This window comes from Gordionus sp. m RMFG-2023, chromosome 1 (genome assembly GCF_954871325.1).
Source record: "Gordionus sp. m RMFG-2023 chromosome 1, tfGorSpeb1-WG-v2, whole genome shotgun sequence".
Taxonomy (NCBI): Eukaryota; Metazoa; Nematomorpha; class Gordioida; order Chordodea; family Parachordodidae; genus Gordionus; species Gordionus sp. m RMFG-2023.
Window position 1 is genome coordinate 40,787,590 of NC_088775.1, and position 21,828 is coordinate 40,809,417.

At 26.8% G+C, this 21,828-nt stretch overlaps 1 protein-coding gene across 3 annotated transcripts in view; it reads left to right on the forward strand.

Moving 5' to 3' along the window:
* Nucleotides 1-19,974, forward strand: part of LOC135922640 (laminin subunit gamma-1-like) — a 128,807-nt gene extending 108,833 nt beyond the window's left edge. The window contains exons 12-21 of one of the 3 annotated variants that reach the window (XM_065457059.1): nucleotides 998-1,135; nucleotides 1,411-1,602; nucleotides 1,802-2,117; nucleotides 2,233-2,370; nucleotides 3,115-3,292; nucleotides 17,957-18,194; nucleotides 18,368-18,567; nucleotides 18,895-19,053; nucleotides 19,219-19,318; nucleotides 19,506-19,974. In XM_065457059.1, coding sequence (XP_065313131.1) covers nucleotides 998-1,135; nucleotides 1,411-1,602; nucleotides 1,802-2,117; nucleotides 2,233-2,370; nucleotides 3,115-3,292; nucleotides 17,957-18,194; nucleotides 18,368-18,567; nucleotides 18,895-19,053; nucleotides 19,219-19,318; nucleotides 19,506-19,759 — 1,913 coding nt within the window. In that variant the 3' untranslated portion in view covers nucleotides 19,760-19,974. Of the gene's footprint in view, nucleotides 1-997; nucleotides 1,136-1,410; nucleotides 1,603-1,801; nucleotides 2,118-2,232; nucleotides 2,371-3,114; nucleotides 3,293-4,731; nucleotides 4,890-17,956; nucleotides 18,195-18,367; nucleotides 18,568-18,894; nucleotides 19,054-19,218; nucleotides 19,319-19,505 lie in introns of those variants that run through there. The other 2 variants (XM_065457060.1, XM_065457061.1) reach the window with 2 other exon arrangements.
* Nucleotides 19,975-21,828: the final 1,854 nt, after the last annotated feature.

Below are 21,828 nucleotides of genomic sequence, written 5' to 3' on the forward strand. Positions count from 1 at the left end.
TTCGCGATTTGGGTTTCGCGATAATAATTTCGCTATAAAATTTTCGCGATTAAAGTTTCGCGGTAATGTATTCGCTTTAAAGGTTTCGCGATAAAGGTTTTGCTATAAAATTTTCGCGATTATTGATTCGCGATAAAAGTTTTGCGGTAATGTATTCGCTTAAAATGTTTCGCGATAAAAGTTTCGCTATAAAATTTTCGCGATTATTGATTCGCGATAAAAGTTTCGCGGTAATGTATTCGCATTAAAGGTTTCGCGATAAATGTTTCGCTATAAAAAATTCGCGATATTTGTTTCGCTATATTGTATTCGCGGTAATGTATTCGCTATAAAGGTTTCGCGATAAAGGTTTCGCTATAAAAAATTCGCGATATTTGTTTCGCGATATTGCGTTCGCGGAATAGTATTCGCTATTATGGATTCGCGATAAAAGTTTTGCTATAAAATCCATTCGCGATAAACGACATTCGCGATAAAAGTTTCGCTGAATTGACATGGAACCATAATTTTATATAAAAAAATGAATAAATAAGTCTTGAACCCAATAATCTTAAAACTTAAGCAAGATGTTTTTGCCTTTACTTAAAAAATTATTTATTTATCGAAAGTTTTATAATTTTATAAAATTATAAATAAATTTTATAAGAAAATTGATTAATTTCTGGCTATTCTATGTCCTTTTATAGAAATCTATAAACTATAAAATAAATAATCTTGCCTTTTCAAATGATTAAAATTAGTAAAGGTTGAACACGAAATTAAGATAACAATTTAAATATAAAAAGTTGCACTCTGATATTTGTGGGATTTAGCATGCTAAATACATATTGTTTTTGGGGTGCTTTTTCTTGAGTAATTTCCTAGATAAAATTTGGATCATTTATTTAGTACTACTATTATATCTTATTAAGACCAAGGCCTTCATGAATTAAGATACACCCTTCTATGGATACAAAGATTGGCGTAATAAAAATTTCTATTTTGAATTAAAACATAGAATGCAAATGCGACCCGTTCGGTTCGATGTCACCCCAATGTGGACCTGATGGCCGTTGTCCTTGCAAGCCGGGTACAACCGGCATAAAATGCAATAAGTGCGAAGAAAACAAATTCGACCTGAGAGCTGGATGTCTAGGTTAGTCTAAAATTTTATTTATATATTTTTATAGCAACCTTTTAAACTTAATTTACATCTTCATTCTTATATTCCACCCTTTTTTCTACCTAGAAAGTGATTTTACTTTCTTAATTTTTTTTTTAAAGTTACTTGAAGTTAGTTGTTTTGAAATGCCTCTTATTTCTAATATAATCTATATGTAAATAAACTTCTTTTACCTTATTCGAATAAATTGATGTTTTACTAAGCACATTCTTTTCTTCTTATTCTCTTATCAATTTGTTTAAATAAAGATTGTCCAGCATGTTATGGCCTCGTCCAAGGTCGGGTTAGGGAACAAAGGCGACACATAGCTGATCTAAGAACGGTGTTAAAAGATATGGGAGAAAGACCGCCCGCTCTTACTGACACAGACTTCGAGGCATCTCTAAATACGGTTTATGGTTCGCTAGATCACCTGAAACAGGAGGCGCGAATGGCAACCGGTAAAAATTCTATAAATCTGAAATAATTTTGTGACATGTTACATATACTGGCTTAGGCAATATATATATTGACTGATCTCGCGAATTTATTGTAATACCTTTAATTAAATCACTAATTTTTCTTATATTTTTATTCGTAATTATTTTATAATGAATTATTATTTCATTATCAAACCTAACCCTTTAAATAATCATTTAGGCGGCGACTTCGGCATCTCGGGCAAGATCCACGAATTAGCAGATCGTGTAGAGACCGGATTTGAACTGGAATCTCAAATCCTCGAAGCTGCTCGTGCCATCAATCGCACAGTGCTAATACCTGTTAAAGATAGATTAGCGGATGAAACTGATCCGGCTCTGGAAGACCTGACTGAAGCCCTTAATCGTGCATCAGCATATTATTCCGAAGAAGCCCGGACCGCATTCGAAGCTGCTCGAAAAGCGGCCCATGAGTTTGGTTCTCGGTCTGCCATCATGTCGGAACTCTCTGGCATGTCAAGAGCGAAAATAGAGAGGTAAAACCTTTAATCTATGAAGTTAATTTTTTATATTATATCTAAGAAGAAGATCGATAAAGCATATTAATTGTATACTATTTATTATTTTTTAACATATTTTTTTAAAATATAGTTTGACCAGCCAATCTAGCGCAATATACGATTTAGCGACGGAAGCCCATAACGTGACTAAGAAAACCGAAGAATTATCTTTGAATATGATAAACGGGCAAAATGCTTTATCGGAAGATATCTTAGAACTGAATCGAAAGTTTAAAAATAATTTCTTCTTCTTTGATTGACCTTATTAATATAATTTCTAAAGCCCTGAAATTTTAAGAATACTTCGACATATTTTATAAGGCTAATGCCATTCTAGACCCTTAGTTATTTAATGAATTAATATTTTAAAAACAACTTTATATATCAATTTTGTAGGCATAAAAACAAAAATAATCCATTTGTATTTATAAAATACCATAGGTTCTAAACTTAATATATTGAAAATAAATTATACAATGGGTAGTTATTTTCCCAGGGAACCATAGTTCCATCATTCATCACATATAAAAATTTCTTCAAACCTTTAATTCTATAAAGCTTACTAAATAAAATTAGAATACTTAATGCAAAAATTGTTGATAGAATCATAAGAAAATAATAAAGTTTAAGTTTGTCTTGAGAACAAAAATTTTAATTAAATTTAAAAATAAGAATTTGAAAATGAGTTATATACATCTATCAAATCTCTTAAAGCTTCAAATTTATTAGTTTTACTTCAACTGTCAATATAATCAAATCATTTATTAAATAGCCAGAAAGATTCAGAATATGTTTACTATATTTAAAACATTTACATTACTGAATTTAGCAAAGCTTGATAATGATGTCATTTGGAAACTTATACATCATCCAAGCTCTACCTTTTAAAAATCATTTGTTCGTTAAGATAAGAAACACTATTTTGGATTACAATCTTTAAAAGTATACAATTAAGTTTTAAATTCTACAAAAGATATCGTGAGACTGAAACTCTTTTCAACCATACACGACGATTGTCCCAAAAGGCTTTCAATACGGCCGTCGAGGCATACGACAAGGCGCTAAGCATTTACCAAGAAGCCCTCGAAACCAAGCTGCCAGAGATAGATGTTAAAGATCTTCTTAGACAAGCCAGCGATCTAACGGAACAAGTTTCATGAAATTCTTTTTAGTTATTTTTCTGAAACCAACCTCTTGGATCATGTTTATGCATATCGACTGAATTAACGCGATTTTAAGATTTAAAATAAATTAAACTCGGGATTTTGGTTATATAATGTGTATATTTTATACTAATGAAAATTTTAAAGTTCTAGCACTATATTTGGAGTTAAGGGCCTTCAAGGCCCATTGTGAGCCTTTTCTTATTTTAACGAATCTCAAATTATGCAAAATAATTTTCATCCATACTCATAAATTATATATTATTAGTACAGACATTAAAAGTAATGAACCAGCAATGATATGGAATATCTTTTAAAAAAGATCTTAATTATCCTTAAGAAAATACCGAATTATTTTAAAAATATCCTCAGTCTCTTATTACGGTAAAATAAAAAATATTTTGAGAAGAGCCTAATTTGAAACGATTAAAGTCACCAGATGTTTATTGCCGAAATATTTAAGTAAAATTATAAATGGAGAAAATAAGAAATTAAAATTTTATTTAGTATTTTATAATTTTATTAGGAATAAAAAAATCTAGATTTTTATCGCAAAATTATAAGAAAGTAAATAAAATTTAAATCTTATTTTCTTCAGTAATTTTTTTTCCTTTTTAGATTTCACCTTTTCTGGTGGTAAGTTCCTTCAATATCTCTCTCCACCTAGCCCCCGGCTGTCCAAGCCTGACGGTGACCGGGGTGGCATTTCTCAGCTCAGAAATGAAATTTATCATATCATATGTCTATACACATCTGTCATCGAAGAAAAATCCGAAAATTTTTAGTTCCTTACCAGGATTGAACCTGGGACTTTAGGTTTCCAAGCATACAGCATACACCACTGGGCCACCCGATGACATTTTTTTTTTCCATTAATATTTTTACTTAAATATTTATATATTAGTAATAACCATGTTTGGTGAGTTCCATCTAAATTAGGTCCTTCTCATTATATTTTTTTTGTTTTATCGGGAATACATCAAATCTGAAAATATTTTAAAAATACTTTTGGTATTTATTAAGGAGAATATATATAATTTATGACTTTGGACTAAATATTTATCTAGTAATTTTAAGATTATTATAACCAATTTTTATTGGACTTTGAAGGCCAATAACTCCGGTTCTATTTGAGATAGAGATTTAATGAAAGTTCATCGTTAGTTAATAAAATGCTATATGTTGTTTGGATTATTTTATATGTTTATAGTGCATATAAATATTACCTAAAATTATAAAAACCAAATCATTACAAATAGAAATGTACTGATACATTTTTTTTAGGGGCCGATCCAATTTTATCGATAACAAATTTAACAAATGGGTTTTATTCAATGGATAATTCTTGAATTATCGGACTTAGCCAATTCTATATTTAAAAAAATACAACGAAAGGGTCTATATAACATTTTTAAATAAATGAACAGGCTGGTTTATTTGCCCAAACCCTTTCATTGCAGACTTCTTGAAATACATCCATGATTCCGTATTCTAGCTCTTACCTCAACTTTAATTTAATGCTATACAAATTTTTCTATTTTTGGTTTATATTGAATTAGTTGAAAAATGATAATAATAAATTCTTACATTGCTTTAATATTATATGTAATATAAAATATGTTCTAACATTGCGATATTCATTTTGAATAATTATGTAAAAAGTCAAAAAATTCCTCAGTTGTGTTCAATTTCACCTAATGAGACATTCTAGATAAGGAGGCTTCTAAAATAATTTTAAACCTCATTATTCTGAGAAAGGCAAATTCATCGAGGTGTAAATAAAAACTTGATGTTCCAACTTTTTTATTTCACTAATTACGTTTTAAAAAAATAATTAAATAAACTGCGCTCTTTTTAAAATAGGTAAAGTTCGAAGGAATATGATAAATAAAACACAAAATGGTGTTTATATATTTTTCTGCTCGAAAACAGTGTAAAACTTTAATATATTCAAGATAAATCTTATATTTTAATTAATATAAACATTGGATTGAATAAATACAATATAGGGTCATTCCACGTGAAATCTATCAGATTTCGTGAACCTCTTTCAATGACATATGCAATTTTTTAAGCACTAATTCAATTAGTTTCGGAGATATAGTGAGTCAAAGCAAAAAATGGCTTCTTTTCTCATTCGATTAATAAATATTACTCAAAGAAGATAAATGATAGAGACCTATATTAGATATAATTAGATAGCCTTTGAATCCCTTTCTTAAAAAAAATCTCTGGTGTTTTTTCATTTCCGAAATAGATTTTTTAATATGTACTTAAGCATAAAATTTTCTAAAAATTGATATATTTTTATTTAATAATATAAATTTATATTGGAAAAATTTGGTTGAGATAACAATTATTTTTTTAGTTATTTAATTTTTTCTAATTTAAGTCATTATATTTAAGTTATTTTTATTTTTTAAATATATTTAAAATATATTATTTTATCAATGATTCCCATTTTGTTGTGGTTTTTAAATTGCCTGTGGATATAAACATTTGAGTCCACCCTGTTGCTGTTAGGTGATTTACCATTCTTATAATGTTATTGACAGGTATATAATTTATCTGCTCATAAGGTGGAAAAATGAAATGGAGGGTCCATATGGATGCAGTAAACTAATATGCACTTCTTTGGTCATTTCATTTTTATCTACAACCATAAACCAAAAATTATCGCACATGTAAGTTACATATCCTTTATTATCGTTCATTCTAAATCTCCTATGGTTTCATAAGTTTTTCACTATGTCTGAGAAAATGAAACAAAATATATTCAAATGCCCACTAAGGAAAAGTAGAAAATATTACCGAGATTTAGAATGAATTTAATGACTATGTAACTTGTTTGTACAGTTGGTGGTTATAGGTTGTAGACAAAAATTAAATGGTCGAAGTGCAAATTAGTTTTCTGTATCTGACCCTCTTCATCCTTCATTTTTCCATCTAATGAAGAAAATTATATATCTGTCAACAAAATTATAGGAATTGTAAACCCTCTAACAGCAACAGGGCACATATACACACTTACACTCACAAATGTTTTAACCACAATAAATTTGAAATCAATGATTAAATAATAGTGCTGTAAACGTTACCACAAAAAAGAAACGCGTTGTCGTTACTCGATACCTAAAAAAGGAACGCGCTTTACCGACTTTTTAAAAAAGTAACGGGCTACTCGTTACTTCAAAAAAATAATATTTATTTTTTTCTGACAATATATAATATAATAAAACTATACAAAAAGAATATATAAGATCGTTTTATAAAAAAAATATTTATATTATTTAATTATAATATAAATAAAATTATACAAAAGATATCTTTATGTAATATATATATATATATTATTTAAACAAAGTTTTTTTAAATCACTATTTTTTATTCTTTAAATTTATTAACAATTATAGCCAAACCAATAGCAATACTAAAACAACAAATAGAAGATATAAAAAACTCAATATAATACTTTGAACCAAAATCAATATTTTGTTAATCTTGGGTTTTTAATGTTGGTTCCAAGCCCAATACTGTAGTATAATTTAATTGCTTATATTTAAGGCTGTGCCAATTTGCATCCGATCCAATCCGATATTGCCTCAAACCCGATCCGATATTTATATTGATTTTTCACCACTCCCCTTTGAACCAAATGTAATTATGAAATCAATATTTTTTATGCAAAAAATCAAATTATGCATTTAATTTAAATTTGTTATTTCTACAATTAAGACTATAATTTAAAAAACATATATTTGATAATGTATACATTTTAAGATGGTATGAATTATAAAATTGTATTTAATATATAAAATTATAATATAGTAGATTTTTTTTTAATAAATACGAGTGCCTCTAGATTTTCTGGTAATAAGCTTATACGATATGGAGTATCTATATCCCCTGCCGTACTGTAAACTCAGATGATTCCGCAGATAACGCATTTTGCAAAATTATCTTTGTCTTTTGTTAATATTTCTATAATTCAGATACCATATTTATAAATATTCTTTCATTTAAAGTATAAATAATAAAATTGGCGTTATTATTTAAAATAATTAAAACTTTGGGTGTTCCTTTCTATTTTAATAAAAAAAACTTTTAAAATACTATAAATCTATTTTAAAAAAGAATAAAATTTAGAGGGTGTTGTGCATTTGCATTGTTTTTAAAATACTATAAATCTATTTTAAAAAAGAATAAAATTTAGAGGGTGTTGTGCATTTGCATTGTTTAAAAAAAAATTATTTAGAAAATATTATAATAATGTAAAATAAATATAAATAACATGAAAAAATAAAATAACAAAAAAAAGAGTAAAAAGATCGGATCGGGTTTTTACAGGTATCGGCCCTTTTTGGAAAACGCTAAATATCGGTGTTTGATCCGATATATAATACCGATACAGCCCTACTTATATTTTAATTCCATGATTAAGATCAAAATATTATGAAAGAATGTTATTCTACTATTAAAGTAATGTTTAAAATAATGATATGTGTAGTGATCGATCAGTATTAGACAAATTTTTTATTTTCAATTATTTTATTTTTCTTTCTTTATTTAATTTCAGACAAAATATATATTATCTTTTTTTTAAATCGCGGAAGAAAAAACATGAACAAACTATATATCAGAGACCTGCAGGCCCGGCCCTAAACCCGGGCCGGGCCGTATTTTAAATTTTTTAAATATACCCGGGCCGGGCATAAAAAAATTTTTTTTAAATATATCTGGGCCGGGCCTAAAAAAATTTTTTTATAATATATCCGGGCCGGGCCTTAATATTTTTTATAAAAATTTTTACATTATGAGTTAATGGTTATAAGATTATATTATATTACAGTTATGATTAAAATAATATTGGGTGATGGTTAACACTACCTAACACCCACAGATCGATCTAATTATTAATTTCCTGCAAATTTATTCAAAGTATTAATATATATTTTTTTAATTCATATCTAAATTTTTACAACATATTTTACCAAAACAATCAAATAAAGGAATATCTTAAATAAGCCCCAATATTCAAGTATTATTAATATATTTTTTTATAATTAATATCTAAATTTTTAGAATATATTTTACCAAAACAATCAAATAAAGGAATATCACATCTTGAAGTTTGTAATATCTTTCAAAGCAAAAAAGGAGAAATAAAATTGATTTTACTTAATATAAAGCATTTTTTAATTGAAAAATTTGTTTTACACAAGTATCATTTTATTTCTCTTTTTCTCTGTCCCAAATTCAAGCAATTACGTATGTAGTCAGGGACAGATCGCAAGATGACGGAAAACTATATAAAAGATTATATTAAATTACAAGAGGCTCAGGAAGTAAATGAAATACCATCGACCAGTCAAATTACGACTGTTGTTAAACAAACTGAATCGTTTTATGACAAATGGCGCGATGGTAATTCTGGTAATATGTCAATACCCGATGATGAATATTATAATTACATAAATAAAAAAATAGATGAAACATTTAAGGTGGATAATTTGTTAGAGTGGTGGGCGGCTCATTCAAGCGAATTTCTAATTTTAGCAAAATTGGCAATTCCTCTTCAAGTGCAAGCTGTGAGCGGAATTTTTCCACTACGAGAATTCTTGAAGAAAGAAGAAGTAATCTTCAACCTGAAAAGGTAGATATGCTTCTCTTTCTTCATGATAATTTGTGAATTTTTAATATCTTTCTTGAGTATAGAGTTTCGTCAATCATGCTGATTTTTGCATTTATTATATTTACCTTGAGTCATGAAAGTTTTTAATCCAACATATTTCATTATTCTTTTTCACAATATTATATAATACAATTATCTTCTTTTGTTAAAAATTTATATTATAAAATAAATTATATTAATATTGTGCAATTAGATTATATTTTCAAAATACTATTTATTATACATGCATTTTTTTAAATAGCGATTTATTTTTATTTTATAAATTAAATAGTAAATTAAATAGTAAATTAAATATTAGTTTTATTTTTTTTAAATGCAATATAAAATATAGTATATGCTCAAAATATTATTACCATTTTTATGTATATTAGTTTTATTTTTATAAATGCAATATAAAATATAGTATATGCTCAAAATATCCATTTTTATAAATAACAGTTTTATAATTTTTATAAATTCAATATAATATTCTCAAAATATTCGCTTTTTACATGTATTTTTTAAATAATAAGCGATAATACTCGCTGAAAAATATGGTAAAATACCTCATAGGTGAATTTTTGTATATACCAGGTCGAATATAATTTTAAAAAATTCCGGGCCGGGCCGTAAAAAATTTTTTTTAAAAATATCCGGGCCGGGCCGTGCAAATGGTACCTCTGCAGGTCTCTGCTATATATTAAAACTATAGTATTAAAATCTATAATCAAAATCGCGAGCGAAAATATATAAAAAAATAATCTCAAAAATCAATAATATCAAATCAATACATATTTTTCTTTACACTTTTCATCAATAAATAACCTAATTTCAACACAAAAATCAATACATTTTTATATCATATCACAACATGTACCCCCTTCTAAGGATAAAATCCAGGGTACATGCTAATAAAAATTTCCTTTTAATAGGCACTACAAAAAAACTATTATTCCTCTAAAATTTATTTATATAAAAAAAATATTCACACAACACAAAAAAAATCATGGCGCCGCGTTAATAATTAAATCCTTTAGGGAGTCACTCATTTCTACCTCAGCTCCATTAACATTTTTTTTACCACAAATTTCGAATTTTCTCCTCCATTTTGAATTTCTTTCCTTCCCAAATCTTGCATTGTCCTGCATGTCATTCTTTGAGTCTCTGCTGCCCGGCGGAATTTGAATAGCACACGTCGTTCAGCGAATTCTTCCGCTTCCCTTGCTAATAATCTTGCTTCGTCGAACACTTTCCGAGGCTGGCCTTGGTTGAACGTATACGAATTACTCGCACACTCCTGGGCCTTGTGTCCTCTTCCCCCACAATTGAAGCAATTTAAGTTGAGCCCCCTCATTCCTACTTGCCTTGGTTGGATAGCTGCCGGACCTGTCGTAAAATTCGCTTGTAAAGGGGCTCTACCCTGCGAGGACGTAGGACCATTCGAGGTTGTCGGCGGAGCTCCTTCTCCAGTTTGTTGCTCGATCCATGCATTGTGCCATTTATCGGCGAGTGGATTGAACATATCCAACGAATTAATTTGCAGCATTGTCCTATTTGTTTTGATGTAGTAAATTTCCATAGATTCCAGATTATACTTTTTTTCCGAATTTTTTTTTTTTAACCTCTTGATTTTACAACAAAAAAAAATTTACAACACAATTTACATACAATGGATACTACACACTAATTTCTTTCTTTTTTCCTTTTCACCACAAATAAATCGGTATGACTAAATACTGAATTGCTAAAAAGCAATTAATCATAATCAATCAAAATTTTATTATGTATATTTTATTTAATGAAAATTTTTAAAACTTTTTTTAAAATATACTTAAATTATTTTTTTATTAAATGAAGGATACTGATTAAATATCATATAATATATAATTTTATTTTGAGTTAATATTATTATAAAAGAAATATTTTCAAAAAATATTTTTTGGGATTATGTTTTACACGTATTTATAGACATATAATACGAAAATCAACATTTTTCAAATTATATTACTAGTAAATTTGGTCAATCGAATATTTAGTAAGTGGTCGGTTTTGAGCTCGGCAATCGGTCAAATCAAATTATTTTCAAAAAATTTTTTAGGATAATGCTTAGCACGTATATACACGTATAAAACAAAAATTAAGATATTTTGATTTAAAACGCCAGCAATTCAGTATTTAGTCATTGGGTGGGCTACGAGTCGGTTATCCGCCAAATAGTTTTAAAAATATTTTTTGGGATTATGTTTTATACGTATTTATAGATATATAAAACGAAAATCAACATTTTTCAAATTATATTACTAGTAAATTTGGTCAATCGAATATTTAGTAAGTGGTCGGTTATAAGCTCGGCAATCGGTCAAATCAAATTATTTTCAAAAATTTTTTTAGGATAATGCTTAGCACGTAAATATACACGTATAAAACAAAAATTAAGATATTTTGATTTAAAACGCCAGCAATTCAGTATTATATCATTTGGTGGGCTACGAGTCGGTTACCCGCCAAATAGCGATATTTTAAAAATATTTTTTGGGATTATGTTTTATACGTATTTATAGATATATAAAACGAAAATCAACATTTTTCAAATTGTATTACTAGTAAATTTGGTCAATCGAATATTTAGTATGTGGTCGGTTTTAAGCTCGGCATTCGGTCAAATCATAATATTTTCAAAAATTTTTTTAGGATAATGCTTAGCACGTAAATATACACATATTATACAAAAATTAAGAGATTTTGATAAATAACGCCAGCAATATTTACCTTAGAAAATTTCCATTATTTTACTATTCTAAACATACTCATAAATTAAACATCAAAGAAACCTAAATTTTTTTTTTAATTTTTAGGTTTTTCATATGTATATATACCCAAATATAAAAAAAGCGCTATCCAATCATCATTCCGGTTTCCTAAAATGATACTTACATATTTACGCATATAACGCCCTCTTACGGATATATATTAGTTAAATTTTAAAATTGAAAAAAATTTATTTATGTTTTAATAAGCTATGAAAATATTTCTTTTATAATAATATTAACTCAAAATAAAATTATATATTATATGATATTTAATCAGTATCCTTCATTTAATAAAAAAATAATTTAAGTATATTTTAAAAAAAGTTTTAAAAATTTTCATTAAATAAAATATACATAATAAAATTTTGATTGTATGATTAATTGCTTTTTAGCAATTCAGTATTTAGTCATACCCCAAATAAATACTATTTTTATTATTTATTCCCCTTTTTACTCAAACATTAATATAATACATATCATACTTGAGAATAACACAATTTTCTTTTTTTACCATCAGAACATTTTACATATAACACATACTCAACTTGAAGATAACACAATTTTCCCTTTTTTTAACAATCGAACATTTTACATATAACTTTACCAAATAGTTTACATACTACCCTACCAGTTGTTTTCTTTCTTTCCCTTTTAACCTCAATTCCCCTCGTAAAAAAAATTTCTTTTTTACACACCGCCTAAAAATTTTTTTTAACTTTTACAATTTTTTCAACCTCAATTCCCTTCGTAGTAAAAAAAAATTCCTCTTTTACACACCACCTAAATTGTATTTAAACTTTTACAATTTCTTATTTTACCACTTTTTTCTAATTAATTATCTCTTTTTTTTTACTTTTTAACCATCACAAATTTCTATTTAAATTTTTACAATTCCTTTTTTACCAACTTCTCTAATTAATTATCTCTTTTTGCTACCCCCAATTTTTACCTTTTTTTTTTTACAAATTTTCTCCTGAATTGAATTCTTTATTCAATCAATAATTTCAAAAACATAACGTGTTTAATACATCACATAGCTAATTCTTTAACGATCGTCCTATGGCCACTTAACTCCAAACATTTAATTTTTCTTCTGATTTTATTTCTTTTTTACAAACTCTCTATTTATATATACGCTTACATTCACGGTCCACAAATTAAGATTGGCTGCCCTACAATAGTCCCAATTCTCCAAAAAAATTTTTTTTTTTTAACTTTTACAATTTTTTCTACTTGATATATAAATTTCACACAAAAACAAACATTTATATATATATATATATACGGGTGCTATTCCTTTAAATCATGACTTTCATCAATTTCTTTTATTATTACATTCTTATCAATTTTTTTTCTCACCAATTTCACCGGAAATTTTTGCGATACAGGTATTTTCTCCCTTTCTAAATTTGAATCCTTACATATTTCCTCATTATTCACATAACCTTTTTTTAATTTTAATTCCTCTGAAATTCCTTTATTTTCGTCTTCAAAAACCGATTCCTTACCCCATATTTCTACAAAATTAACAATTTCTGTACTCACCAAATTATCATCATTTTCCAAATTAATAACCTTCCCAAATTCCTGATTATTTATTATATTTATTTCACAATTTTCATCTGAAACATCAGGCTTCTCCTGACATATTTCATCCTTAAAAATTTCCACATTTTCCCGAAGTTTTTCGAAATTACTTACCAAATTTTTAATTTTATCCCGTTTCACTAACTTATCCTCCAACATTTCTTTTTTATTACTATCATTAATTTCCTGATTATTAAACTTTACATTTTTCACTTTAATTTTCTCAATAATCACATTTTTTTTTATTTTATTTTTCATTTTGATACCCCTTTCTTTCATAGCTATCTCTGGTATTCTAATTCTTTCATCATTTTTATTTTTCCCTTGAAACATATTCCAAAAATTATTTTCTAACCCAAACTTTGATATCCAAGACCATCCCATAATAGCACCAATTTTTTCTTTTAATATCCACAAATCCAAATATATTATTTCTTCATTTACAAAAACCGGTAAATTTACCCTTCCCATTACCATAACTATCCATTTAATTGTTTTATTCTCATTTTATCTTTAATTATAAATTTATTTGGCCATAATTCTTGAAATTCATCAAACCCCATAACCGAAATTGTTGCCCCTGTGTCCAATAACATCCATATTTATTTATTCTCTATATTAATTTTAACCCATGGTCGTTGATCATAATTCCTACTATCCTTCAAATTAAAGATAGGTAAATTACTTATTTGATTTTCTTGATTTAAATCCTCCAATATATTTTTACAAAACCCATTATTTTTATTCCCATTTATTTTCATTTCCACTTTTACTTCATCATCATTTATTAAATTTACTTCATGATCCACTGTATTCTTTGATGACACTCCTCCTGATATATTTACTTTACTATCATACAGTCATTCTACTGTACAATCCTTCGCATAATGCCCAATATTTCGACACTTATAACAAGTTATATCCTCTCTATTAATTCTTACTATATTTTTCTGCTCATTTCCTACGTATTCCACCGCTGGAAACGCTTTGCAAACACCTCGTTCATTTTTATAACATTTATAGTATGTCCTAAATTCTCACAATTTTCACAAGATATCTCATTTTTTTGGTTCCCATTCACCAATTTGTACCCTGGAACGTAACATTCTTCCCTATTATGACCCTTATTTCCACATCTTTTACATATTTTCAGTACTACTCCTGTATTTACCTTGACATTGCATTCTCTGCTTAAATGCCCAAATTTTCCACAATTATAACATTCTTTTTGACTTTTATAATTTTGTTCTATTCTTTTATTTACATTTTTTTCTTCCAATTCCTTTATTTTCATTTTTATTTCCGCTATTTCTATTTCTAGTATTTCTCTTTAATTCCATTTCCTCTCTTTTCTTTAATTCTATTTCTTCTATTTTCTTTTTTTCCGCTTCCCATTCTTCTCTCATATCCTTTTTTAATTTTTCAATTTCTATTTCTCTCCTTTTCTGTTCTATTCTTTTAATTTCTGTCATTTCCATTTTCAACTTTTTAATCTCTATTTCTTTTTTTTCTTGTTCTATTCTTTTAATTTCGTCATTTTCATTTTCCTTTTTTTTAATTTCAATTTCCATTTCTCTATTTTCCTGTTCAATCTGCTTTACACACCTTATTCTATTCAATTCTTTATTTTTATTTCTTTTATAACATAAATATCCTCCAATCCATAACATTATTAATACAACTCACATATATCTCTCCCATTGCCAACTCTTTTAATTCAAAATAATTCTTAGTGGTAATTATTTTTTTAAAATTTTTAACTATTTTTTTTTAAATTTCAATTTTTTATATTATAGTAAGCTTATTAGTAATTTTACTAAAAAAATTTTAACTATTCTAAAAGAAAAAACATAAACTATAGCTATAATTATTAATATTATAAAAAAACAATTCATATTATAAAAAAACAATTCATATAAACTTATCTAAAAAAATATTTTTACCTTTTTTTCGAATTTTTTTTTTATACTTTTTAAATAATTTTCGGCCTTTAATCTATACAATGGTAGTCAATGGTGTTCCGCCAGGTATTTTTAAATATGAACGGCACCAAACTATAGTGATCGATCAGTATAAGACAAATTTTTTATTTTCAATTATTTTATTTTTCTTTCTTTATTTAATTTCAGACAAAATATATATTATCTTTTTTTTAAAATCGCGGAAGAAAAAAACATGAACAAACTATATATTAAAACTATAATATTAAAATCTATAATCAAAATCGCGAGCGAAAATATATAAAAAAAATCATCTCAAAAATCAATATTATCAAATCAATATATATTTTTCTTTACACTTTTCATCAATAACCTAATTTCAACACAAAAATCAATACATTTTTATATCATATTACAACAATATGTACTAAGTCTACACTTTGGAAATGTAAATTATATCCCAACACACATATTTCAACCTCAATGTCCAGCAGTTCAAACTTAAAAAAGCATTTTAATGTAAAAAGATAAATTTTCTTTATTGGTTTTAAATATATTTCAAATTGGGCCCAGAGAAGGGTTAAATCATCTTCATCTGAAGAAGTAAGTACTACTTAAAATAAATTATAAGAATAATAATATCATTATTAACATTACTTTGAATTTTGATTGAATATTAATTTTGACAGAAAATTTAACGAGAATTTAAAAAATGAAGGCAGTGGTTGATTTGAATTAAAACTCGGCTTAAATTATTTATATTAAGAATTAAAATATAAATAAAAGTAATTATATAATACAATAAAATGTGTTTTTCTTTTTGTTGATATTTTTTAAGAAAAAATATAAAGTAACGTTTTGCGTTACCATTACTCAGAAAAAGAAACGCGTTACCGTTACTCGTTACCTCTAGAAGGAGTTAATGAATGGTGTTACTTTTTTGACGTTATTTCACAGCACTACTAAATAATGATATTTTATTTCTAAATTACTTTCTTTTATGTTATTTTTTTAATTATATATTTTTTTTAAAAAAAACATATTAATTTAGATTATTCTAGAACATCCGCAATCTATAAAATCTTTTTTATGAATAAAAAATAAGAAAAAAATAAATAACTTAAAAACAATTGTTACTTGAACCTAATTTTTTAAATTTATATTGATTTAATAAACATATGTAGTTGTGCAAAATTGCTCCATTTTAGCCGATTTTTAAAAAACGGCTAACTTTTTTTATCCAGAAAAATATTACACAAGCCTGAAATTTTTGCTCTGGGCATCTATTATGAAATCTCGAGGCTTAGGGAATATTTATTTAGCTAAAATATTGAATTAGCCGTTTTTAAAATTCGGCTCAAATGAAGCAATTTTGCATCATAAAACATGCCAATTTTTAGAAAATTTTATGCACTTACATATTAAATATTCTACTTTTTTAGAATGAAAAAACTCCTTAATTTTTTTTTTAAAAAAATAAATTATTTATTAAGAAAGGGATTCAGGCTATTTAATAATATCAACTATAGCTTTCCTTCATTTATATTTTTGAGTTATATTTTTCCGAATTAGGAAGAACGCCATTTTTTCGCTTTGACCTGCTATATCTCCGGAACTAATTGAGTTAGAGCTTAAAAAAATTAAATTATATAGGTCTTCATAACATATAATCATCATGCAAAGGTTTATTCGATTTGAAGAAAGTCAACGAAAATGGCCTAATAGGTAAAAATATTATATCTAAAAATTTTAAAAGGGGAAAATAAATAGAAGAGAAGAAAGAAAATAATATGAACGATTACACGAGGAGATTATTCTGAAAGAGATGAAGCTAGGATCCATTGATCGGAGAGTCAAAAATAGAAACGTACCTCTCCCACTTTGTAGTCATATTAGAAATCTGCAAAATCAATTTTCTCTGCTTTAGCCCGCTCGCAGCCCATTACCAATTTTTTTTAGATAATGGCCATTCCGCAGCCTAAATTTTTTTTTAAAAAAGAAGCTTATATGGAAGAATCAAACTCAAAATATTTAGTTTAATGTTATGCATTAATTTTAAATTTTCATATATAACATTGATTATTTTCGGGCTGGGCTGACGTGCTGCCTTTTGGGCTATCTTGAATAATATTACAGAAGAAAAGTCAACGCTTCTGGCAGCCATCGAAACAGAAATAGGCATCCTGGCCAAACTAAAATATGGGGGCCTCGTGAAGGTTTTTATTGTGACAAAAGATAGTAATAGCTATTCTTAAGGAAAATTATGTGGATAATAGAATTCTCTCCCACTTTTTTTTATATTATAATATGGATTTAATATTATATATTAATATGATTTGTTGTCATATTACCTGTTTCTCTTGTCTAATATTTTATATATATTTATATAACTGAGCTATGTAAAATTTTATATTTGTAATAATAATATTATTAAATCGTTAATAACTATAATTTTTAAACGATATTTATTCACCAACCCAAGAACCAATAATAAATTTCGTAATAAGACAAGCTTATTAAGTTGTGTAATTGTCTATTTTAGCCGATAAAGATACTATTATATCAAGATGAATTTAAACTAGCGCTATTGCTTTTAAAAAACCTCCCGATTACATAAATAATTTTTAAAATATTGCACAAAAAGACTAATAACGTGTTTCCTGTGATTGAAGAACTTCTGGTCTCGAACCGCGAACTCCTCGGCAGAGCAAGGGAACGGGCCGATCTTCTGGACCACGTACTAACTCGCGCAATTGACGCTAGGGGCTTAACAGACTCTGCTATGACCGAAGCCTTGGCTGCTAAAGACAGGGCTGCCATGGCCTTGACCACGGCGGAACTAACGCTCCATGAGGCTAGAGATACGCTCAAAACCTTGCAAGGTTTTATAAACTTATTTTTTCTTCTCTTGGTGAAAAAAATACTTTTTGCTGGTGTTAATACCTTATATGATATCCGTATGAGTATTGAGTTTTTTTTTCGGTAACATTTTTCAATTTATTATAAAATCAAATGGTTCTATCTTTTAGTCACATATTCGATTTTATATTCTTAGATTTTGACGGTGAGATTCAGACCCATAAAAAGACGGCCTCAATGGCCCTCGAACAAATACCAAAAATTAGGGCTTTGATAGAAGAAACAGAACATAAAAGGGTTGAAACTGAACAAAAACTTTTATCCACTCAAAGTGAGGTAGAAGCCGCTAAAGAACAGGCCTTAGAGGCTAAGGATATCATGGATACTATTAAAGATGTATGGAATACTTTTTTTGAATAATAATTAAGGCTAATATATCTAGTATTGAACTGAGGCTTTGCAAGCAATTTTATAAATAAGATGTCGGAATGCTTTTTTTATTGAATAATAATTAAGGCTACATATATTTAGTAATGAACTGAGACTTTACAAGCAATAATATAGATATTTACTATAATTTCGATTCACATTCTCTTTAAATTATTAAACATATTAAGTCTTTTACAAACCTGAATTATTACTGCAAAAATATTAATAAATTTGTTTAAATCTAAATATTTTATCTTATCAAATTATTGGGTGTTTGTACTAATATATAATTAGCAAGCTGGGATCTTACAAAGAGAAGTTGATATCATTTTACGACAATCAACTTTTTTAGTTCAGAAATCAAATCAATTGCGCGATAATATCACCCGTTTTGAACTTAGTTTAACTGAGTACGATGAAAAAGTCAACCCAGAGGCATCCTTAGCCACTGAAGTATGAAAAAAGAGAATGTTTCCTAGTCCAAAATAATACTTTTGTATCGATTAATAATGTTTTGATTTTTTAATAGGGATACTTTTAATTCAATCTATGCGTATTAAAAATTAATATAAATTCTAAAATTAATGAACGTTTATTTTATAACTCTTTGGTTTTTAGGCTGTTTTGAGAGCGGAGGAAGCCCAAAATAAAGCCTCGCTTAATTTGCATGGAGTAACCGAAGCCCTGGATATTTTAGCCGACATACAAGATCAATTGGGTATATTATATTTTTCATTCATTTGCCACCAAAAATTAAGGGCATACATTAAAAAAATTGGTATATTATATATACTAAAGTTTTTAATATTTTTGAATAAAATAAAGCCTTTTAGTGTTTTCTACCAATTACTTAAAAATAGGCATTGGATTTTGGATTCCATATTTAATGCTCATCCTTTAAAAAGAAAACTTAGGTGTAGTTGACAAGGAACAACTATCTTTATTGGGATTGGAATTGGAGAGAGTTGTAAAAGAAGTCGAGCAAATAGATCTTGACTCCCGCCTAAATCAATTGAAACAAGCTGAGAAGACACAAATTGTTAACCTTTTAGCTTATACGGCACGCGTTTCTCACCTTAAAAACGAAGTTCAAAATATCGAGGCTATTCATCAGTCGTTACCAGAGGGTTGCTTTAAAGTGCTTAAGCTGGAACCTTGAAATATGAAATCAAATTTTATTTAACTACTGCCCATATAAATTTTTTGTATAGGAGGGAATGTATATATCTTTTTTAATAGTTATTTTTGTTATTTGTTATAACAATTCTTATTATTTTTTATATAGAATTGTAACTTTTAAATATTTTTTTTATCTTTTGAATCTCAAATATAAATTTTTTTTATTTTGAATCTCAATTGTAATTAATATTTTATTAAATATCTAAAATAAATTTTGTTTTTTTGATGAAAGAAACCCAAATATTTACAAACTTATAAAATCGAAAATTTAGAGTGGCAGTTTCCTTAATATTTAATTTAAAATGTTTTCTATTACAAAAATTATAGGGTTATTTATATAAATATGTCAATATTTTAGTCTATAACACAAACTAATGCTCATGCTGCTAATCTATTAGCACACTACTACAACTACTTATTCAAAAATTATCACAGATTTTTAATTGAAGCTTACCACTTCGAAATCTTAAAAATATAGATATTTGGTTCTCAAATTATATCTTATGGGTTGGGCAGCATCGCAAATACTTGTATCTTAAATACTTTTTTAAATGAGCCTTTGTATCCTTAACTATTTATTATGTAATATAATAGATACAGATACTATTAATTTTTTAAATAATTTAAAGGTTAAATCTGAGATCAAATTTTAAACATTTTTAATTTCCCTAGTTATTAATACTTAATGATATCTTCCTCAAATAATAATTCAAATTTTTTATATTTAGTTATATGAATAATAATATTTAATAAATATAAATCTCAATAAATGTTTATAGTTTTCTTCTGCTTCAATAAAACGCCTCCAATAGCTATTGATAAGCTGCAGTGCCAAAATAATTGTTATCATGGGGATTGGTTCCTATTTTATTTGTAATAAAAGGAAGTATACATTTCGAACCGATTTCCGTTTTTGCTTACCACTTGTTAAAGCATTTAAATTTGGTTGAATAAAAGTTTTTGAAATATTTTAAATTCTAATTATGAATACAAAATCCTTTTTTAGCCATCATTTCAAATCATTTAAAAATTAGATAGGTTGATAATGTTGATAAAAAAATTATTTGCGAAATCTGTTGCTTGATTAAGCACAAGGTTAATGCATTTGACCCTCTTAATAATTGACCATCTTTTATTAAAGAGAGCGATTACCTTTGTTTTAATTATACCTTCTAAAAATATTTTTCATGTATAATCAAAATTGCAATATACTACATTTTACAACTTATATGAAAATATAAATAGTGTTTGTTTAGTATGTCTTTATAATGTGCCCACTTTTAATTTGTGTGTGTGCGATAACCTTAATGCAGTATCATAACTGTAAACCAATTATCCATGGTTACATTGCAACCTGAACCAAATATAAGAAGAATTAATCCATTAACTACATCTATTGCTTACTTATTTTATATTGCCCCTCTGGTTGATGTAATAGTATCAATTAACCTCAAAAGGCAATTAATAATATGATAAATTGTATTCAAATATATTGATAATTGATCTATTTACATTTGTAACTGAACTAATACATCAATTAATTAACAATATATTTGAATACAATTTATCATATTATTAATTGCCTTTTGAGGTTAATTGATTCTATTACAATTTTCAGTATATATTTCTAGATTTAGAGTGTAGTATGTTTTGGCATTCACCAAAGAGTATAGTTTTATGCCATATTTTGATGAATTATTTGGCATGTACTGTTTGAATGGGCATTTATCACGAGATGTTGGAAGCATTTTTAAAGTTGTATATTCTGGAATTGTAAATTATCTGGAGCAGTTATCAATAAAAACTTAAAATATTTCTAATATGAGTTGCTTTGTTTATCATTTTTCTCTCTTCTCCTGTAACATGTCATAAAATCTCATTGTATGAATTAGAAATCGTTTTTTTTAGTGGCATAGTTGCTCTAAATATCTCAATTCTAAACCCATCAGATTTCTATAAATCTGACATATTCTGATAATTAGATTTAAATATTCTAGCTAGATAATGAATTCCCAATAATCCCTTGAATTATGTTACATCAACTTCTTT